The 15,695-nt window shown below is 52.1% G+C and overlaps 1 protein-coding gene across 2 annotated transcripts in view; it reads left to right on the forward strand.

Moving 5' to 3' along the window:
* MAPT (microtubule associated protein tau) overlaps window positions 1–15,695 on the forward strand; it is a 97,631-nt gene that overhangs the window by 57,977 nt on the left and 23,959 nt on the right. Inside the window, exons 5-9 of one of the 2 annotated variants that reach the window (XM_087441342.1) lie at window positions 3,812–3,877; window positions 7,535–8,617; window positions 11,338–11,393; window positions 14,066–14,263; window positions 15,352–15,481. In XM_087441342.1, the coding sequence (XP_087297468.1) occupies window positions 3,812–3,877; window positions 7,535–8,617; window positions 11,338–11,393; window positions 14,066–14,263; window positions 15,352–15,481 (1,533 nt within the window). The remainder of the gene's footprint in view (window positions 1–3,811; window positions 3,878–7,534; window positions 8,618–11,337; window positions 11,394–14,065; window positions 14,264–15,351; window positions 15,482–15,695) is intronic. The other variant, XM_004432610.3, reaches the window with a different exon arrangement.

Genomic DNA, 15,695 nt, shown 5'->3' on the forward strand with positions numbered 1-15,695 from the left:
GGGTATGACAGGCCCCCACTGGGGGCCCACTGACCTGCTGGAGGAGTGGGTGCCAGCAGGGGTTATGCTCGTCTCCGAGGGAGGCGGGAACGTGGCGGGACGCTGGCCTCTGGGAATCTTGGGTTGTCCCGGACTTGATGCCTCGATGGCCTGTTGCTTCTGTGGCTGCCTGCCAGCCTCCCAGAGGCTCGAGGACCTGCTGGCTTCCTTCTCGCTTCTCCTCTCCTTGTCTCAGCAGCGCCTCAACTCCAGAGAGTTCTCCGCAGGGTTCTCTGAGGCAGGCTGGTGGCAGACCCTGCCTTCCTTACCCCTGAGGTCAGTCCACTCTCCTACTGGACTCTGCCCAGCGACAGGACCACCCCCCAGGGGGCAGTTTACCCCCAGGAACACCAGTGTGTGGCAGGGTCCAGATGACTGGCCCCACATTTGGAGGATCTTAACTGGACAGTCCCTGAGGAATTGAGCAATATAATGTGGCATCCATTTCTAGGACTATCTTTTCAAACGTATCTGCGTAGAACAGGGGTGATGAGACTGTCCTGTCAACATGGATGATGGGGATTAGCTCAGACAGGGCACTGACCAGAAATAGCCCTGGAGTCGGGGCGCCAGTCACTGGAGAGCCGCCCTGCCCCTTGGGGAGCACGCAGCTCAGCCCACGCTCCTGCTGCATTTCCTTCACGTGCCCTCCATGGCGCTTATATAGGGACCCCAGCCATTGCCCTGGTGATGAAGAAATGCAGGAGAGCCCTGGGCGGCATTCCACCAGCAATGGAGGGTGGGGAAATGGCCCAGGCAGGAGTTTTCTTTCCTTCCTGAAGACGGTGCTCACGGCAGCCTTTCCTCCGGGCTCCGTGAGCTGAGAGCGCCCATGCAGAGGCCGAGCAGCACCACCCGACTCCTTAAAGTAGGCTCTGCTTTGCGAGTTGGTCTTCTGCGATGGGCAGAGGGGATGTCCTCAGAGCTGGGCAGGCCTCATCCTGGAGAGTGAAGGTGGTGTGAAGGCCCTGGAGCAACTCATGGGGTGGGGTCCCCGGTAACATGATTTTTGTCTCCCGCCGTCCGTTGACATCCCCTGCCCGGGACGAAAACTCCAGCCAACTCTTGACTTTTCGATCACTCCTGGGTAATCAAGTTACCTTAGTCTCTGTAGTCCCAAAACACAGTGTGCAAATGCTAATTAGAATGCCCAGCCCAAATAACAGTCAAAGCTCACTCAGGGCTGCAGCCCTTGCCCTCTGGGGTTGGGGAGGGCAGCGGGTGGGGGCAGGAAAGTTCTTCCTGGGTTGGCACTGCTCGGAGCTGGCTTCACGCTCTCTGCAGTGTTTGAGTTGACTCTCTTGTGGGGATTTGTTTTGAATTCTTACAGACTCTCCCCATCCCAGTTGTCCCCCCGAAGGCTGCTCCCTCTGTGCTGGATTCTGGCCAGCAATTCCACTTTCCTGGGCCCCTGGGAGTCTGAAGATCCGCCCCCAGCCTCACCTCTGCTGAGGTCGGCTGGCTCCTGTTGGTGGCCTGCTGGACGTGGTCTGAGGCGCCCCCACACTATCTCTGCCCTGTGCCTCCGTCAGGTCTGTGGGAAACACACGAGCATTCTTGGCCTAAACAAACTGTGGGTATGCAGACTGACCACAGGGCTGCAGCCACGCTCCTTTGCTCTGCCACCAAAGCAGGTCCGGCCCGTCTCCTCCTCTAGTTTTCCCAGGTGGTGTTCTGACAGCGTTCTGCTGTGTTACCAACCATAGGGGACACGTGCCAAGTGTCTCCAAGTGGTGCCTTGAAACCCTTTCACTGGGACGGAGATGGGAAGTCGCCATGTGGCCACCTCCCAGCCCCCCAAGCCACTCTCTCCAAAGAAATCCTCGAAAATTCTCTCCACTGTCTACCTTCTCTGCCCTTTACATCCTCAGTGAGGTGGGAGGTTTTAGAGTCAGAGAGACATTTTTTCAGCTGTTCACTTCGACAATATGTGCCTTGGTTTAGCACCTTGCTTGGCATGTCCCATTGGCTGTATCATGGTGCTCCAGTGGGACTTCCCATTTGAGGTCCAGTTGGGGGTGCGGTGTGGCCACCCCACTGCAGGAATCCCTGACTCCTTCTTGGGGCTCCAGGGGGATGGAGAGGCTATATAGTGATGTGATGGCCCAGCCACTGTCGCACAGCCTCCGTCCCTCCCTTTGGCTTCTCTGAGCTCCTCCCTTGCTGGGATCGGGGCGGGCATCAGAGTTATCAGCAGCCTCCAATTTCTGACTCGTGCCAGGGCCAGGATATCGCACTCTGCATTGGTATGTGAAAGCGGGTCGACTTCCCAGTGCCACAGCGATGACGTCATCCCAGAACGTCTCCTCGTGTTCTGTGTCTTCAGCACTCCTCGCCATTTAGCTGGACTTACTGTCACTCTGAGCCTTTCTCCCATAACCTGTGAGAAACTCAGACCAAATCTGTACTCGGAGCTGTGCCTCCCAGACAGTTGGCTGCTGTCAAATGACGTGGAGCTGTCACCAATAGACCTCACGGGCCACACAGCATCAGTTTGCAGGGGATCCAGAGGTGTTCGTGCCTATGAGCTGGCAGATGGGGAGCTTCTCGAGCCCACTGCAGGCCTCTCCTGCTCTCACCACAGCTGCCCTGGGCCAGCCAACGGGCTGGGTGTTTATAAGGCCATCATGTAGCTTCCAGCGACCCGGGGAATCTTTCTTTTCCCTCATCCGTGCTCTCCGTGGTGGGCTGGCCAGTCGAGGTGACTGGGCATCTCTGTTTCAGGTGTGGAGACTGGGTCATTGCAGGTCTGGGAGAAAAGACTGGTGGCCCAGCCAGCAACTTGTAGGCATTTCTCAGGGCAGTGGCTCTCTGTCGCTGTCCATCAGGGCATGTTGGTTCTGGGATCGTGAGGCCAGTGCCTGTCAATGCATGGTCAACTTGCCTTATAGACTCTTTCTTCTGGACAGTTCTATCCATTGTCCTGTAGCCATATCCTGATTTTTTCATGATACAGAAATTGGCTTTGTATGAAAGCTTATTGATTTCAGTACTATTGATGATGTGGTCAGGAACCTTTCTCAGTCTTCTTTGTTTAGGGTGAGCTGTGGCTCCCTCAGCAGGAACCCAAGACACCCCAAAAGCTGCTCACTGGCAGTGCTGGTCTCCCTCTAACCAGGTAGCTCCTATTCTGGGCATGCAGTTAAAGGGATTTGCCCAGTAGTTTGGAGCTTTGGGACACCTACCATATGCCAGGCGCTTTGCTAAAGACGTTCACACAAATTCTCGTATTAACCCTTACCACACTCCTACAGGACAAACCGCTATCATCACCTGGGGTTCCAGATGAGGAAACAGAGGCTTAGAGAGGTTAAGTAAATGGTGACGCCTGTGTGTGAACCCCAGCCTGACTCCACAGCTGAGTCCTTCCCCGCGCCTCCGGCCCCCCTGGAGCGCTGGCTGGGCTGGAGTGCAGCCGCCACTCAGACACGGCTCCCCTGGCAGTGGCTGAGCAGCGAATCGCTCCTCTCACCTCACCCATGCTGTGCATCTTTGCTGAGTGGGGTGCTCAGGACCCCGGGCCCACTGTGTAGGTCTTTCCTACTGGATCGTGGGCACCTGTAAGGTGTGTGGGTGTGTGGGGTTTGTGTAATGAGCTGTTTTCATCAACGTCCTCGGCAATAACATTTGCAAAGAGCCAGAGGTGCAGCCTTTGAGGTGTGCCTTTCTTGAATGTTTTCAGAAAAATACCAGAAGATGCAGAGAGCTTTGTTTCTAGCAAACAATAACTGTCTTTGCTTTTATCTTCTTTATTTGCTGACACATGAACCAGCTGAAGAAGCGGGCATTGGAGACACCCCCAACCTGGAAGACCAAGCTGCTGGACACGTGACTCAAGGTCAGTGGGCTGGGGTTGCCGACTACGACCTGGGGTTGGGAGGAGGAAGAGGGCAACACTCAGGTGGACTCGACCCTGAAGAGAGAATCTGGACCTGGGCCCTAATTCAGGGGTCCAGGAGATTTTTAGGAGTTGGTTCTTATCAAAGTGGGCTATTCAGATATAGAAAGATCTCCAGCATTTTGGGTTTTTCTAAAACTATTTCTGAGTCATTGCTAAGGTTTTTAGTGTTCTGAGAGAAGCTGGCCTCGTCCAGCCCGGGGAGTCGAGAGTGAACATCTGACAGAAATGCAATTATGAAGCATGGGCCGTCCTCCCTACAGGCTGCTTCTGGCCTGTCCCGGGAGCAAGGCGTCAGCCATATCACCACCAAGCTATTTCTTTTCAGCTTTCTTCTGTGCATCCTTCAAACTTTATTATAATTTCCTTCTCAGGGACCAAAACTACTGTGTTCAAGAAAAGCAACCTTCTGTAATCATGTATCGTAAATGTTTTGAGAACTTAACTTTTAAAATCCTAGAGATTTGTTATCTTAGGTAATGGAGACCTCTGACACAACATTGCCTGGGTTTGTTTTCTGTCATTTGCTGCATAAATGAACTTGAGAGTCTATTGTATAATGTGGAAGCTTCTAGATTGCAACAGAACTGGGAAGACGCTGTTCTTTTCTCCAGAAAGTGATATAGGATTTGTCCAACATTTAGTGCCACCACTGGGGCCTTCTGGCTTTAGGAAGACTCTGGGCCTGAGGAAGTGTCTCACTGAGGGTATTTTGAGGCCTGACTACACATTTCTACTCGCAGAGGGGTCACTGCCCCCTAGTGGGCTGATGTTTCTCATCTCAAGAGGCACAGAAAGGCGTGTTTTCGTTCTTAGACTTACAAAGAGCTTCAACAAACGTTAGAAGGAGTAATCAGTACAAGGGGGAACCTCAGTCTATGTGTTAAATATCTAGAATCCTCTTGTTTCGTTAAGGTCATGATTTTCAGCTGAGGTAAAATTAGAGGCTTTTATAACCTCTGGAAGTGATCATTTATTTCCATAAAAAGAAGTGAATTTGATTTTTTTTCTACAAATTTTTATTGCAGGCTGTGTCTACATGTCCCTAAAACATATTCCATGCAATGAAAAGATCAGGCCAACATCTTTCCTGGAAACTTTACTTTTGTGCTAACTGAATTCTTAAATTTTCCGACAGTGGCCTAGAATCATGTAGATATAAAGATGAACACAACACCTGCGATGGGAAATCCGCACCCAATCTGTGCACATGTGGAGGCTTCTACCTCTGCTCTCAAGGCCAGCGTTTAAGGCCTTGACTGGGACTGCTGGTCCAAATGACCAAGCCCGGGTCCCTCCAGTGAAACCTCGTGAAATTCGGACACAGTGGTGATCCACACACACTTTATTTGCTGAAGGCCTGCAGCAAATACTATTTTGTACTAAAACAATCAAATTTAGGAAGAGCCGTGTAAACAAAAGCATAGTTATTAGATCTCTTCCCTGCTGTTTCTGCTGCAGAAGGAAAACCACTGGCAGCCTGTGTTCATGAAGCACCTAAGACAGAAAAAGGTGTTTCAGGATGGCGCTGCGATGTGCTGAGAGTAAGATGTGGGAGGGCCTTACCCGTGTCCTGCTCACTTTCTCCTCTAAGTGTCACGGGGACCAGGCCTTCTGAGAGGGTGTGGGGGACGGTTTATCAGGATTCCTGAGGCCATCGCAGTGTTTGCCCAGATAGTGTTTACCTTGGACTCCCCCGCCCCCAGTGATTGCTGTGTTTAATATTTACTGAGCACTTCATAGTATCCTGGGAACTGAACAGAATATTCCCCCAGCCTGGCTCCTTCCTCCAGGCCTGTAATTGCGTTACATTAGATTCCTCGCTGATCAACACACGCACACACTCTGTGCTCATCTATTGATGACATTTCAAGGCATGTTTACTATTTGTGTCTGGGGCCCTTGTCTCTTTTTTAATGAGCGTCTTGCAGTGCGTCAGATTCCAGTAACATCCCCATCAAGAGCAATGTCTGGGAAGCTCGGAGAGGAAAGCTTTCTCAGGAAGGCAGTGGGGCCCTGGCCTGTCGGGTGGGGAGTCATGACCAGCACTCCCGCCACCTCTGGTCTGTCGAGCCGGTTAGTTGACAGGAGTCCTGGTGCGGAGGCACCTGCTCAGGTTGCCTCCCGCCGTGAGTGTTTCCTGCATCTCTGGCCTTTGAGCTGTTCTTCCCGGGACTGACCAAGGGCCCCATTAAGGCACCTGTAGAACCTGCAGAAAGCAGAAATCAGCACAGTTTCCTGACTCCAGTTTATCCACACGGGATTCATGTATTGATTGTCCACTGTGTGGCAGGCACTGTGGTCAGGATACCAGGAACATGAAATGAATGAGATCATGAGCTCGAGGCCTAGAATAAGGGTGAGAGGTGAGGGCCGGCCCTGGCCCGGCCTCTTGTTAGCTTAGCAAGTCAGCAGGCAACTATAATGGACTCCTCCGACGGGGTTGGGGAGAGAGACGGTCACGTGTTACCTGGGTGTGTCCACAACTGCCCACAACACATGCTCCTCCCACCTCCCTCCCTTCACCTCGTCCAATCTCCTCCTCCTCCAAGCACCTGATCCTTTGGGGTTCTAGGTTTTGTCTAGAGGAGAGTTGGAGAATTGTGTGGGTTATTCTATTGGGACTAGGGAGGATGTTTGAAGGGTTGGGAGTTAAAAAAATAAAGGATATTTATAAGGAGAACCAAAGAGCATAACTCTCCCATGCTTAGTACACAGTCAGATACTCTAAGGAGGGATTCACATGAATGATGCATGAATGAACCAGAAAAAAATGAAGTGTGCCCTCCATCAACTGGGTTGCCATGCAGCAAGTTGTGTGACCAGTGATAGCAGTGGTCCCCATGGGCTGGCGATGTCTTAGCTGTGCAGGGCCTTGTATTGCCACCATGGTCGGCCCCACCTGATGCAGAAGGCCTGTCCATGATCAATGAGCTGGATGAATCTGGATCATGTTTCTGTTTATAGGAATCTTATGGTAGGTTTATTAGTAAAGACTTGAGCGCTAACAATGATAAATTTTGGATTTTCCAAATCTATCAGAGCAAGGGCTTGGAGAAGGGTTGATTTGGGGCACCCTCTGGTTTCATTTGGCAAAACAGGGAGCAGAGAGAGAGAGAGGAAAGGGGATCCTCAGTGGAACCAAGCTAAGAGGCCAGAATCTCCAGGAGACTCCAAGTCCCCAGAGAAGGAGAAGCTTCTGCAGCATGGTAGAGTAAGCATGAGGCAGTCCCGCAGCAAGGGCCACGGCCTGGAAATGCCCAGGTACTCTGAGCCTGCAGTCGGCAGAGGAGTAACGCCAGTGCTAGAAGGGCCTTGGAGGTCACTGGGTCCGAGCCCCCCTTTTACAGATGAGAAAACTGAGGCCCAGAGAGGGGAGATACTCACCCAGCGAGTTGGTGGCAGGTAGACCAAGAGAACTTTCATTCTGAGCAAACAGATCAGCGAGGATGAGCAGAGTATGTGCTCCTTTTTCTTTGTTAGTCGGGCTTGTGATGCCCTTCAAATGTCCTTGTCTTATTTCAAGTGTGTGTCCCTCTCTTAAATAATTAATGTGCCCTTGCTAACCTTTTGCCACCGCTGCATCTTCAAACCCAGAGGAGTTGAGAGTTCCAGGCCAGCAGAGGGAGGCGCCTGAGAGGCTCCTGGCCAGTGGGCTTAGCTCTCAGGCCCAGCCTCGATGTGACGGAGAAGCTTCTGGGGTCTCCGTGCTGCCTCTGGGGGAGAAACAGCCAGAAGATCCTGTCCTGGTGATCTCTCGCCTTTCTCAGCATCATCCTGTCTGCCAACCGCCTCCTCCAACAGGAAGCCCCCAGGAGCCCCACCAGGAGTGGGGACCAAAACAAGAGGACCAGGCCCAGGAGGGTCTGGCCCTTCCGAAGCCCACCTCCCCTGTCTGTCTCCAGACGGAGCCTGGGAGTGTCACGGTTGTCCAGGAAAGCTTCCTCGGGGAGCCAGGGCACCGCGGAGGTGAGGCCACGGCCCTGGGAACCCTGGGTCTGACCCGCCAGCCTGTGCCCGACGTGCCTGGGACTCCCATCCTGCCTGAAGTCCCCAGAGAGGCCACACACCAGCCTTTGGGGACAGAACCTGAGGACACAGAGGGAAGCCGCCACGGCTCGGAGCTGCTGGAACGCCAGCTTTTGGGAGACCTGCACCAGGAAGGGCTGCCTCTGAAGGGGGTCCAGGGCAAAGAGAGGCTGGGGGGCGAGGAGGTCGATGAGGACCGCGACATCGATGAGTCCTCACCCCAGGACTCCCCTCCCTCCCAGATCTCCCCAGCCCAAGGCAGGCCATCCCCCCAGACAGTTTCCAGAGAAGCCACTGGCACCCCTGGGTTCCCAGCTGAGGGTGCCATCCCCCTCCCTGTCGATTTCCTCTCCAAAGCTACCACAGAGACCCGGGTCTCAGAGCCCAACAGGCCCAGCGCAGGGCCCCACGGTGCGCCCCCCGAGTTCACGTTCCATGTGGAAATCAAAGCCAACGTGCAGAAGGAACAGGCTCGTTCAGAGGTGGATTTGGAAGGGGCTGCACTTCCGGGGGCCCCTGGAGAGGAGCTGGAGCCCCAGGGCCCCTCTGAGGGAGAGGACACAAAAAAGACTGACCTTCCGGAACCATCGGAAAAGCGGCCTGCAGCTGGCCTGCCGGGGAAGCCCGTCAGCCGGGTTCCTCAACTCAAAGGTCTGTGTCTGAGCTCCTCGGCTCCTTCCCAGTGACCTCACATGCCACCCGGGCTGCAGCCGTGCCACTGAGCTTCCGGCCCCGCCTGAGTCCTGCCGCTTCCGAGGTCCCGAGGGACAGCCACTAGACCGACCAGGGCCCTGCCACTCACCCTCCCGCGGCCTCCTCGTGCCCTCAGGCTCCAGTAGCACGCGCTGCTCTCACGCTTGCCCGCCGTTTTGCATGTCACCAACACCCCACCCGGTGCTTTCTGCCCTGTCCGTTTCTCCAGTCACTCGGTTTATCCACGGTGGTCCATCAGCCCACGAGAGGTCGGTGGGCCGCACTCCACAGAGAGGATGACAACTGCTCCCATTTTTGAGGGCTTATTATGTGCCTTAAATTCACTCTCTAGAACCCTCCCAGCCCTCCCAAGTGAGCATAATTAGCCCCACTTTGCAGGTGAGGAAACTGAGGCTCAGAGAGGTAAAGTAACTTGCTGAAAGTCGCCAAGTAGTAAGTGACAGAGCCAGGTTCAGAATCCAAGTAGGTCTGCTCTGAAACACACACTTTTCCCTGTACACACAGTGCCTTCCAGAAGGTTCTGAAGAGTGTTCTCCTAACCCTGAGATGCAGAGGGTGGGAGCCTGTCTTCTGCTGCTCTTGTCAGTGGACAACACCTCACACAGCAGGCGACACGCACGCAAGCGTTTGGAGGTAGCCGAGAGCCCACGCTGAACCTTTGGCCCAGCAACCCCCAGCCCCACACCACCTTGCCTTGTGGCGGGAGAGACAATGAGCGGAAACAACATCTTCCTGTCCAAGCACCTCCTCCCTTGGCGGAGCCTGGGGCGTCCCTGTGCTGGGATTGAGGGGTCTCAGCCCCAGCTCCCTCGGAAACCCCAGAAAACACGGTCACAGCAGCTCTCTGGGGCTGGAGAGGTGGGAGGGGAGGGTCCCACGAGTCAGGATCTCTGTGTCCTGTCAGCGAGAGGACAGTTCATATCCCAGAGGAGGCTCAGGGCCACAAGTGGGGCACATTCCTATGTGAAGACCCTTAGCATTTTCGAATTATTTGTGAGGCCCAGCAATTGATGTTACGTAACCTGTCAGTTGCAAATATTTGTTAAATTTTTATTAGATTCTACTTGTCAAGAAAAGTTTGAAATGTTGTAGATAAAGGAACCTGTATTTAAAATTTAAGACAGAAAAAAAATCTTATATCCTATTTTTAAATATCCTAAATTCCAAAATAGTAGGGGACAAGTAACTGTGACTTGACAGATAACAACATGTTTCCTGAAATGATGTTTTATTAAATACTGGTCCACTGGATGTTGATAGTGTGTCCAGGGGAAAAAGGGTTCCGTAATCCAATAAGTTTAGAAGAAACACGCCAAACAAAGTTAAACAGGGTTTCCTGCTGCAGGACTTGTCAGATCCTTTAATATTCTAGTGCACACTATGACCCTCTGAGAAGGATACATAGTATGAATTTCCCAAATTCATTTGATCCCACCTGCTGACATCTCCTGGAAGAGGGCTTGTTCCGTGGTACCCAATTTGGGAAATGCTGATCTAGCAGATGCTTTTTGGGACATGGATGATGCTGGTTGAATTGGGAAAAGGATGTGAATCAGGTCCACCTGGGGCTCATATTAAAATGCAGACTCCTGGGCCCCACTTTAGGTTTACGGAGTCTCTGGCTGGGCCCCAGAGTCTGTATTTTAGCAACTTCTCCCAGTGATTCTGCTGCACAGTAAAGTTTGAAAACCTCTGGGCTAGATCATCAATGCTGGTCATTCTAGAAATCTAGTCTCCAGTGGCCAGTGAGAAGGTCGAAGAGGCCCCATTGTCCTTGGGGCAGTGGAAATACAATAATGAAACCAAAGAGGAAAATCTATAATCAGTTTTCAACAATGAATGTCGATAGAAGGAAAGGATGAGTTAGAGGTGACCCTGTAGACAAGTGAAGTGGACTGGTTTCACCAAGGGGTGTGGCTTTCTAAACACAAAAGCCATCAATGGTTTGGTCCTAAATCCAGAGGTTATCTGTAGGATGTTTGATGGTAGCTAATTTGTAGCTAATCTGGGAAAATGGCAAGACTTAGTCCCCTTGGGGGCCCTGTAGGTGGTGAGAAGACCCTCCAGGGCTGGATGAGGGGTGAGATGGGCTTGTAGGGAAGCAGCTGGGCCTGGTGACCGAAGCCCCTAGTAGTGAGGGGCAGGCTCTGGGAAGACAACTCACTCACCCTGCTCATTGGGTGACAGCGCAAGCAGGAAGCAGGTCCTGCAGGGGGCCGGAGCCTGGCTGAGCTGCCTTGTCTGTGGTCCTGGGGCTTTCAAATGCCCTTCCTTGGAGTGGGGTCAGCCCCAGTTGGGGGGCTGACTGTGGCTGAGACAGGGAGGGAGCTGTGGAAGGGGGCCTGCGCTGTCCACCTTCTCTGACTGCCTCTGTGCCGATATGTGCCCAGAACAGTTTCCACTGTGTCCCCTCTGCATGTCCCCACGCTCGGCCAGCCTGCTGCCCCCTCCTGCCAGGGTGCTCCGAGCAATGACCCCAGTGTGCTGTGTTGACACTAACAACATGAGAGCTAACAGATCCAAGGGGAGAGAAAGTCAAGTGGGTTTCCACCAAGCCCCACTGAACAAGATCCTGAGAAATCAGCCGACTACATCAGGCTCCTTCCGTGAGCTGTGCAAACGGGTGTAACGTACATTCTCGTTTTCTGTTTTATCAGCTCGCATGGTCAGTAAAGGCAAAGATGGGACTGGAAGCGAGGAGAAAAAATCCAAGGTAAGCTGACGAGACCACGGAACTTGCTGCCGCTGCCAAGTTTATCAAGCAGCCACACTTATATCTGAATAATTGTTATATATAACGTGGGGAGTGTTTGTCACTGAGGTACAACTGTCATTCAAAGTGCTTTGTGTTTTTATGCAAACTTCTAAAATTCCAGCATTTATCCATTTTGGTAATTATGCCAGGGAGGGGCAGGCAGCAGGTGAATGAATTAATGCTCCTAATTGCAGTTGCATTAGTGTAGTTTAAATGAGACATTTACAGTAAATGAAGGTCTGTTTGAATTTTCTGCAATAAAGTTTGAATTTTGCACATCTTGCACTTCCCACTGCAAAACTAGGCTCAGCAAACACACGCAGAGACACACACATATTTAAGATACATGGAAAATTTACTTAGGGGGCTGAAGGAGTGTGATCTCCAACCTAAGGCAGAAGGTTCTGGAAAGGCCCTGAAGAGAGGGCCTATGAGGCAGTCTGGGAAGGAAATATAAAGGAGGGTTGGTGAGGCAGTGGTGGGAAAAGCCACTCCGAGGTGTGGGAACAGCACAAGCAAAGATCCGGAAGCATGAAGAGACAAAGTGTGTTCTGAGAACTCCAAGCAGATCGGCTTAGTTGCTTTGGAGGGGAGTGGGGCTGACGGGGTGGGAAGGCTGCTGGACGAGGGAAACCTGACACGCACTCTGAATGCTAAGGGGACAGGTGTGGCCGGGGTGTGGTAGACGCCATCTTGAAATCTTGCCAAGGTGGTGACTTGACTTGCTTTAGTCAATCCAGAAACAAGCCCGGGGAGCAGTAAATGAAGCGGCCTGCTTGGCACCAAAAGTGCATCCAGAACCATGCCCGTCCTTCTCAGTGCCTCCTTTCAGATGTAGTTTACTCCCTTAATGACTTTGCATCTTGGAAAATTCTCTTGTAAATGCACAGTAGGGTTTTCCCAGGAAAACCCCACTGTGGCTGGAGATGAGGACCTATTTTTCTTAAAGGCATCTAAAATTTCCGATATAAATCCCAGCTGAAACATCTGGGTGTTGATCAGTCCTGCAGCCCTGATGGAGTCCCCAGCTGCAGACTTGTAGGTCTAGGAGTTTGGTAGCGCATGTTGAGGGCTGCTCCCCGAAGTGCCCACACTGTAGGAAGTCAGGGTTCGCCATCACAAGACCCCAGTGAGGCAGCTGAGGGTCCCACAGGGACTTGGAGGGCTCTGCCCTGGAGGCTTGAAGCCATAGCAATGGCTGCTTGCCAAGCATGATGCACATTTAGGGGAATCCCAGCCTCATACATGCATGCATTCCGTTCATTCATTCGCACACACGGGTATAATGTCCCTGCCCTGGAGTTGCTTGCAGCCTCCCACTGAGGGGTCACATCTCTCGAACCTTGGCCAGGTAGGGGGCAAGGGGTCAGATCTCATGGACCTTGGCCAGTTAGGGAGTACTGCCAGTGGAGGGGGGCCTTGTGCAGCTAGAGAAGGAGGAGTTGCCAGTACCCACCCCAGCTTTTCCTGCCACCGGCCCCAGAGCCTCAGCCTGCATCCCTCCCCTCAGACCCCTGCTCCATCCTTGTGCCCTCCTTGCCAAGGCTGGCCGCAGAGAGGGCCTCAGCCACTTCTGTGGGGAATCCGCGGGTGATGGAAACAAACCCAGGAAGCCTAAGGAAGTCTCCAGTCAGGACCCTGCTCTGTAGCTCTGACTCCCTCCCTGGGACGCCTCTAGACTGGCCTCTCTGTTTTATTCCTAAAGGCACAGCTCCTCCCCCTCCCAGACCGTCCTCCTCCACCAGGGCCATGGTTCCCGGTCAAAGTCCCCCAGAGGCAGTTAGGACAAACCCCAGGTGTCAGCCACCATCCATCAAGTGCCCTTGTCTCAAGGGGGCAGCTCCCTCTGTGAAGTCTTCCAGCTCACAGACACCTGTCCCATTGGCCGCCCGCCCCACCCAGGCCATTTCCTTAAGTGGAGCGTGTTCAAGGGTAAACACTGGCAAGAGTAGGATTCATCAGATAGTGTTTAGTTTTATTTGAGACTTTAATCAGAAAGCTTGTGTGTGCACGCATAACCTAAGTGGTGTCAGGCAGAATCTTTAAGACTTAGGGCAGGCACAATTCTGATTTTAGCAAGTATGAGTCTGTTGGTGTGCTGAAAGAGGGCCCAGGGTTAGCGGGACAGCATGAGCCCCTCCCCTGGAACTGAGCAGAAAGTGGAGCCCTTCTGACCCAGGACACATTGGGGATGTTTTCTTGAGACACAGCCCAAGAATCATGTACTTCAATGATCTCCATCGACTTTTGGGGCGTGAAACACCCTTAAACCAGTAGTCTCCAAAGTGGGGGGGCACAGGAAGATCCAATGGGCTGGAGAAAGAACATACTGGAATTTCTATCCATTTTTCATCTTCTCTTTTAAAAGTCCTATCATATGTAAGTCTTCATATATTGGCATCGAGGTGTATGTGTAACTGATAAGTAACTACAAGTATGTGAGGGGCGTGGTCACTTTCTGTTCTTACTGATGAGAGAGACTGATGAGGGTACATGATCCAGATAGTTTGGAGACCACTGCTTTAAACCATCACCTGCCTTATTTATTTTTAGTTATTGTCCTTTTTCAGTTTGTTCCCCTCCCCCATGTACTGACTTTTATTTTGATTTTATTTATGTTTATGTTTAAGACATCCACACCTTCCTCTGCTAAAACCTTGAAAAATAGGCCTTGCCTTAGCCCCCAACGCCCCACTCCTGGTAGCTCAGACCCTTTGATCAAACCCTCCAGCCCTGCCGTGTGCCCAGAGCCATCTTCCTCTCCTAAACACGTCTCTTCTGTCACACCCCGAACTGGCAGTTCTGGAGCAAAGGAGATGAAAGTCAAGGTAAGGAAACCGCCTTTGAAAAGAATCAGGCTGCTCTAACGTGGTTTTCAAATGTTTTTCTTTTTTTTTAAGCCACAAAGACCTTTCTTCAGATAAGCTACAAGCTTACCTACAAGCATCATGTAGAACAGTTAAAATTCTGGTTGAACCGGGGAAAAAGGGTTTGTCGCCCTCCTCCTCAGCTCCCCTGGGTCCCTCATAGCAGCAGCCCCTAAGGCACTTGATGGGACGCTGGTTTGAAAATCACCACCCTATGTGGGTTCCTTTGTCCATTCCCGACTTCAGTAACTGGAGTGCTCCCAGACTGCCCTCCTTTGGGGTGGATAGCATCGCTATGCAGCAACGCCTGTGCCTCTAGTTGACTCCCACCTGAACCATTTTATGGTCCCCCGTTAACGTCAGTTTCTTTTCGGAGTTTGTATTATATGTCAAGGTCATCTACTGGGTAAACAGCCCCAGTAACTGCCCCCGATCAGCACACCGTGCTTGTGTAGACTTGCTCTTAACCCGTAGCCAGTTTGCTAATTGATGCTGGTGTTCACCCCACCAGGGGCTCTTAGCACACCTAAGGAGTCACTGAAACCTAAGGGTGTGTGAGAGAACAAAAGAATACGACCAGCTCTGTTAGCACTCTCGGTCAGGTTCAACAAACAATGTCTCCAAGGACCTCTGGTGAAACCAACCACCATCAATCAAATAAATCCCTGAGGAGAGTCAGACAATGGGTGTCCGCATAGGCAAGGTCTACTACTGTCCTGCTGTCCACACTGGGTGGATAATGACCCAATCTTCGCTATAAGCTCTGTGGCCTTTTGTTAAATACATTAGCATAACTCATGCTGATAACTCATATAAACAATTCCTCTAGAAGGCAATGGTAGGGAGCTTGGCGTTTGGGTGGGGCTGTGGGTTTGTGTGTCCAGCAGACTTTTGTGATTGAGAAGCCATTTGTTGCATCTAGTAGGCAAAAGGTCACCCCAACTGGAGCCTCATTTGAGTCAAGGTGGTTGAGTGGGGCTGGCGTTGACTCTGGGTGACAATAACCTTTCTCAGTCGTAAAAACCACTCTCCCGTGCTTTCATTCACAGGGGGCGGATAAAGCTGGAACGAAGATTGCCACACCCCGGGGAGCAGCCCCTCCAGGCCAGAAAGGCCAGGCCAACGCCACCAGGATTCCAGCGAAAACCACACCCTCCCCGAAGACCCCACCCGGCTCTGGTAAGAAGAATGTTCCCTGGGTCAGGTGAAGCTCTCAGTCTGTCTGAAGGCCCCTGACAATTAATAACCTCTGGTGGCTGATTGACGCCTGCAGTTTACTAAACAGCGAAATGTTCAGTTTCTCTCTAACCCTCTTGACGATTTTCTGAGGTTGATATTGAATCCCTGCTTTTTATCAGTGAAGACATCGAGGCTCCGAGAGTTTGCATGACCA

This window comes from Ceratotherium simum, chromosome 16, assembly GCF_057802395.1.
Source record: "Ceratotherium simum simum isolate JZ-2026a chromosome 16, ASM5780239v1, whole genome shotgun sequence".
NCBI lineage: Eukaryota > Metazoa > Chordata > Mammalia > Perissodactyla > Rhinocerotidae > Ceratotherium > Ceratotherium simum.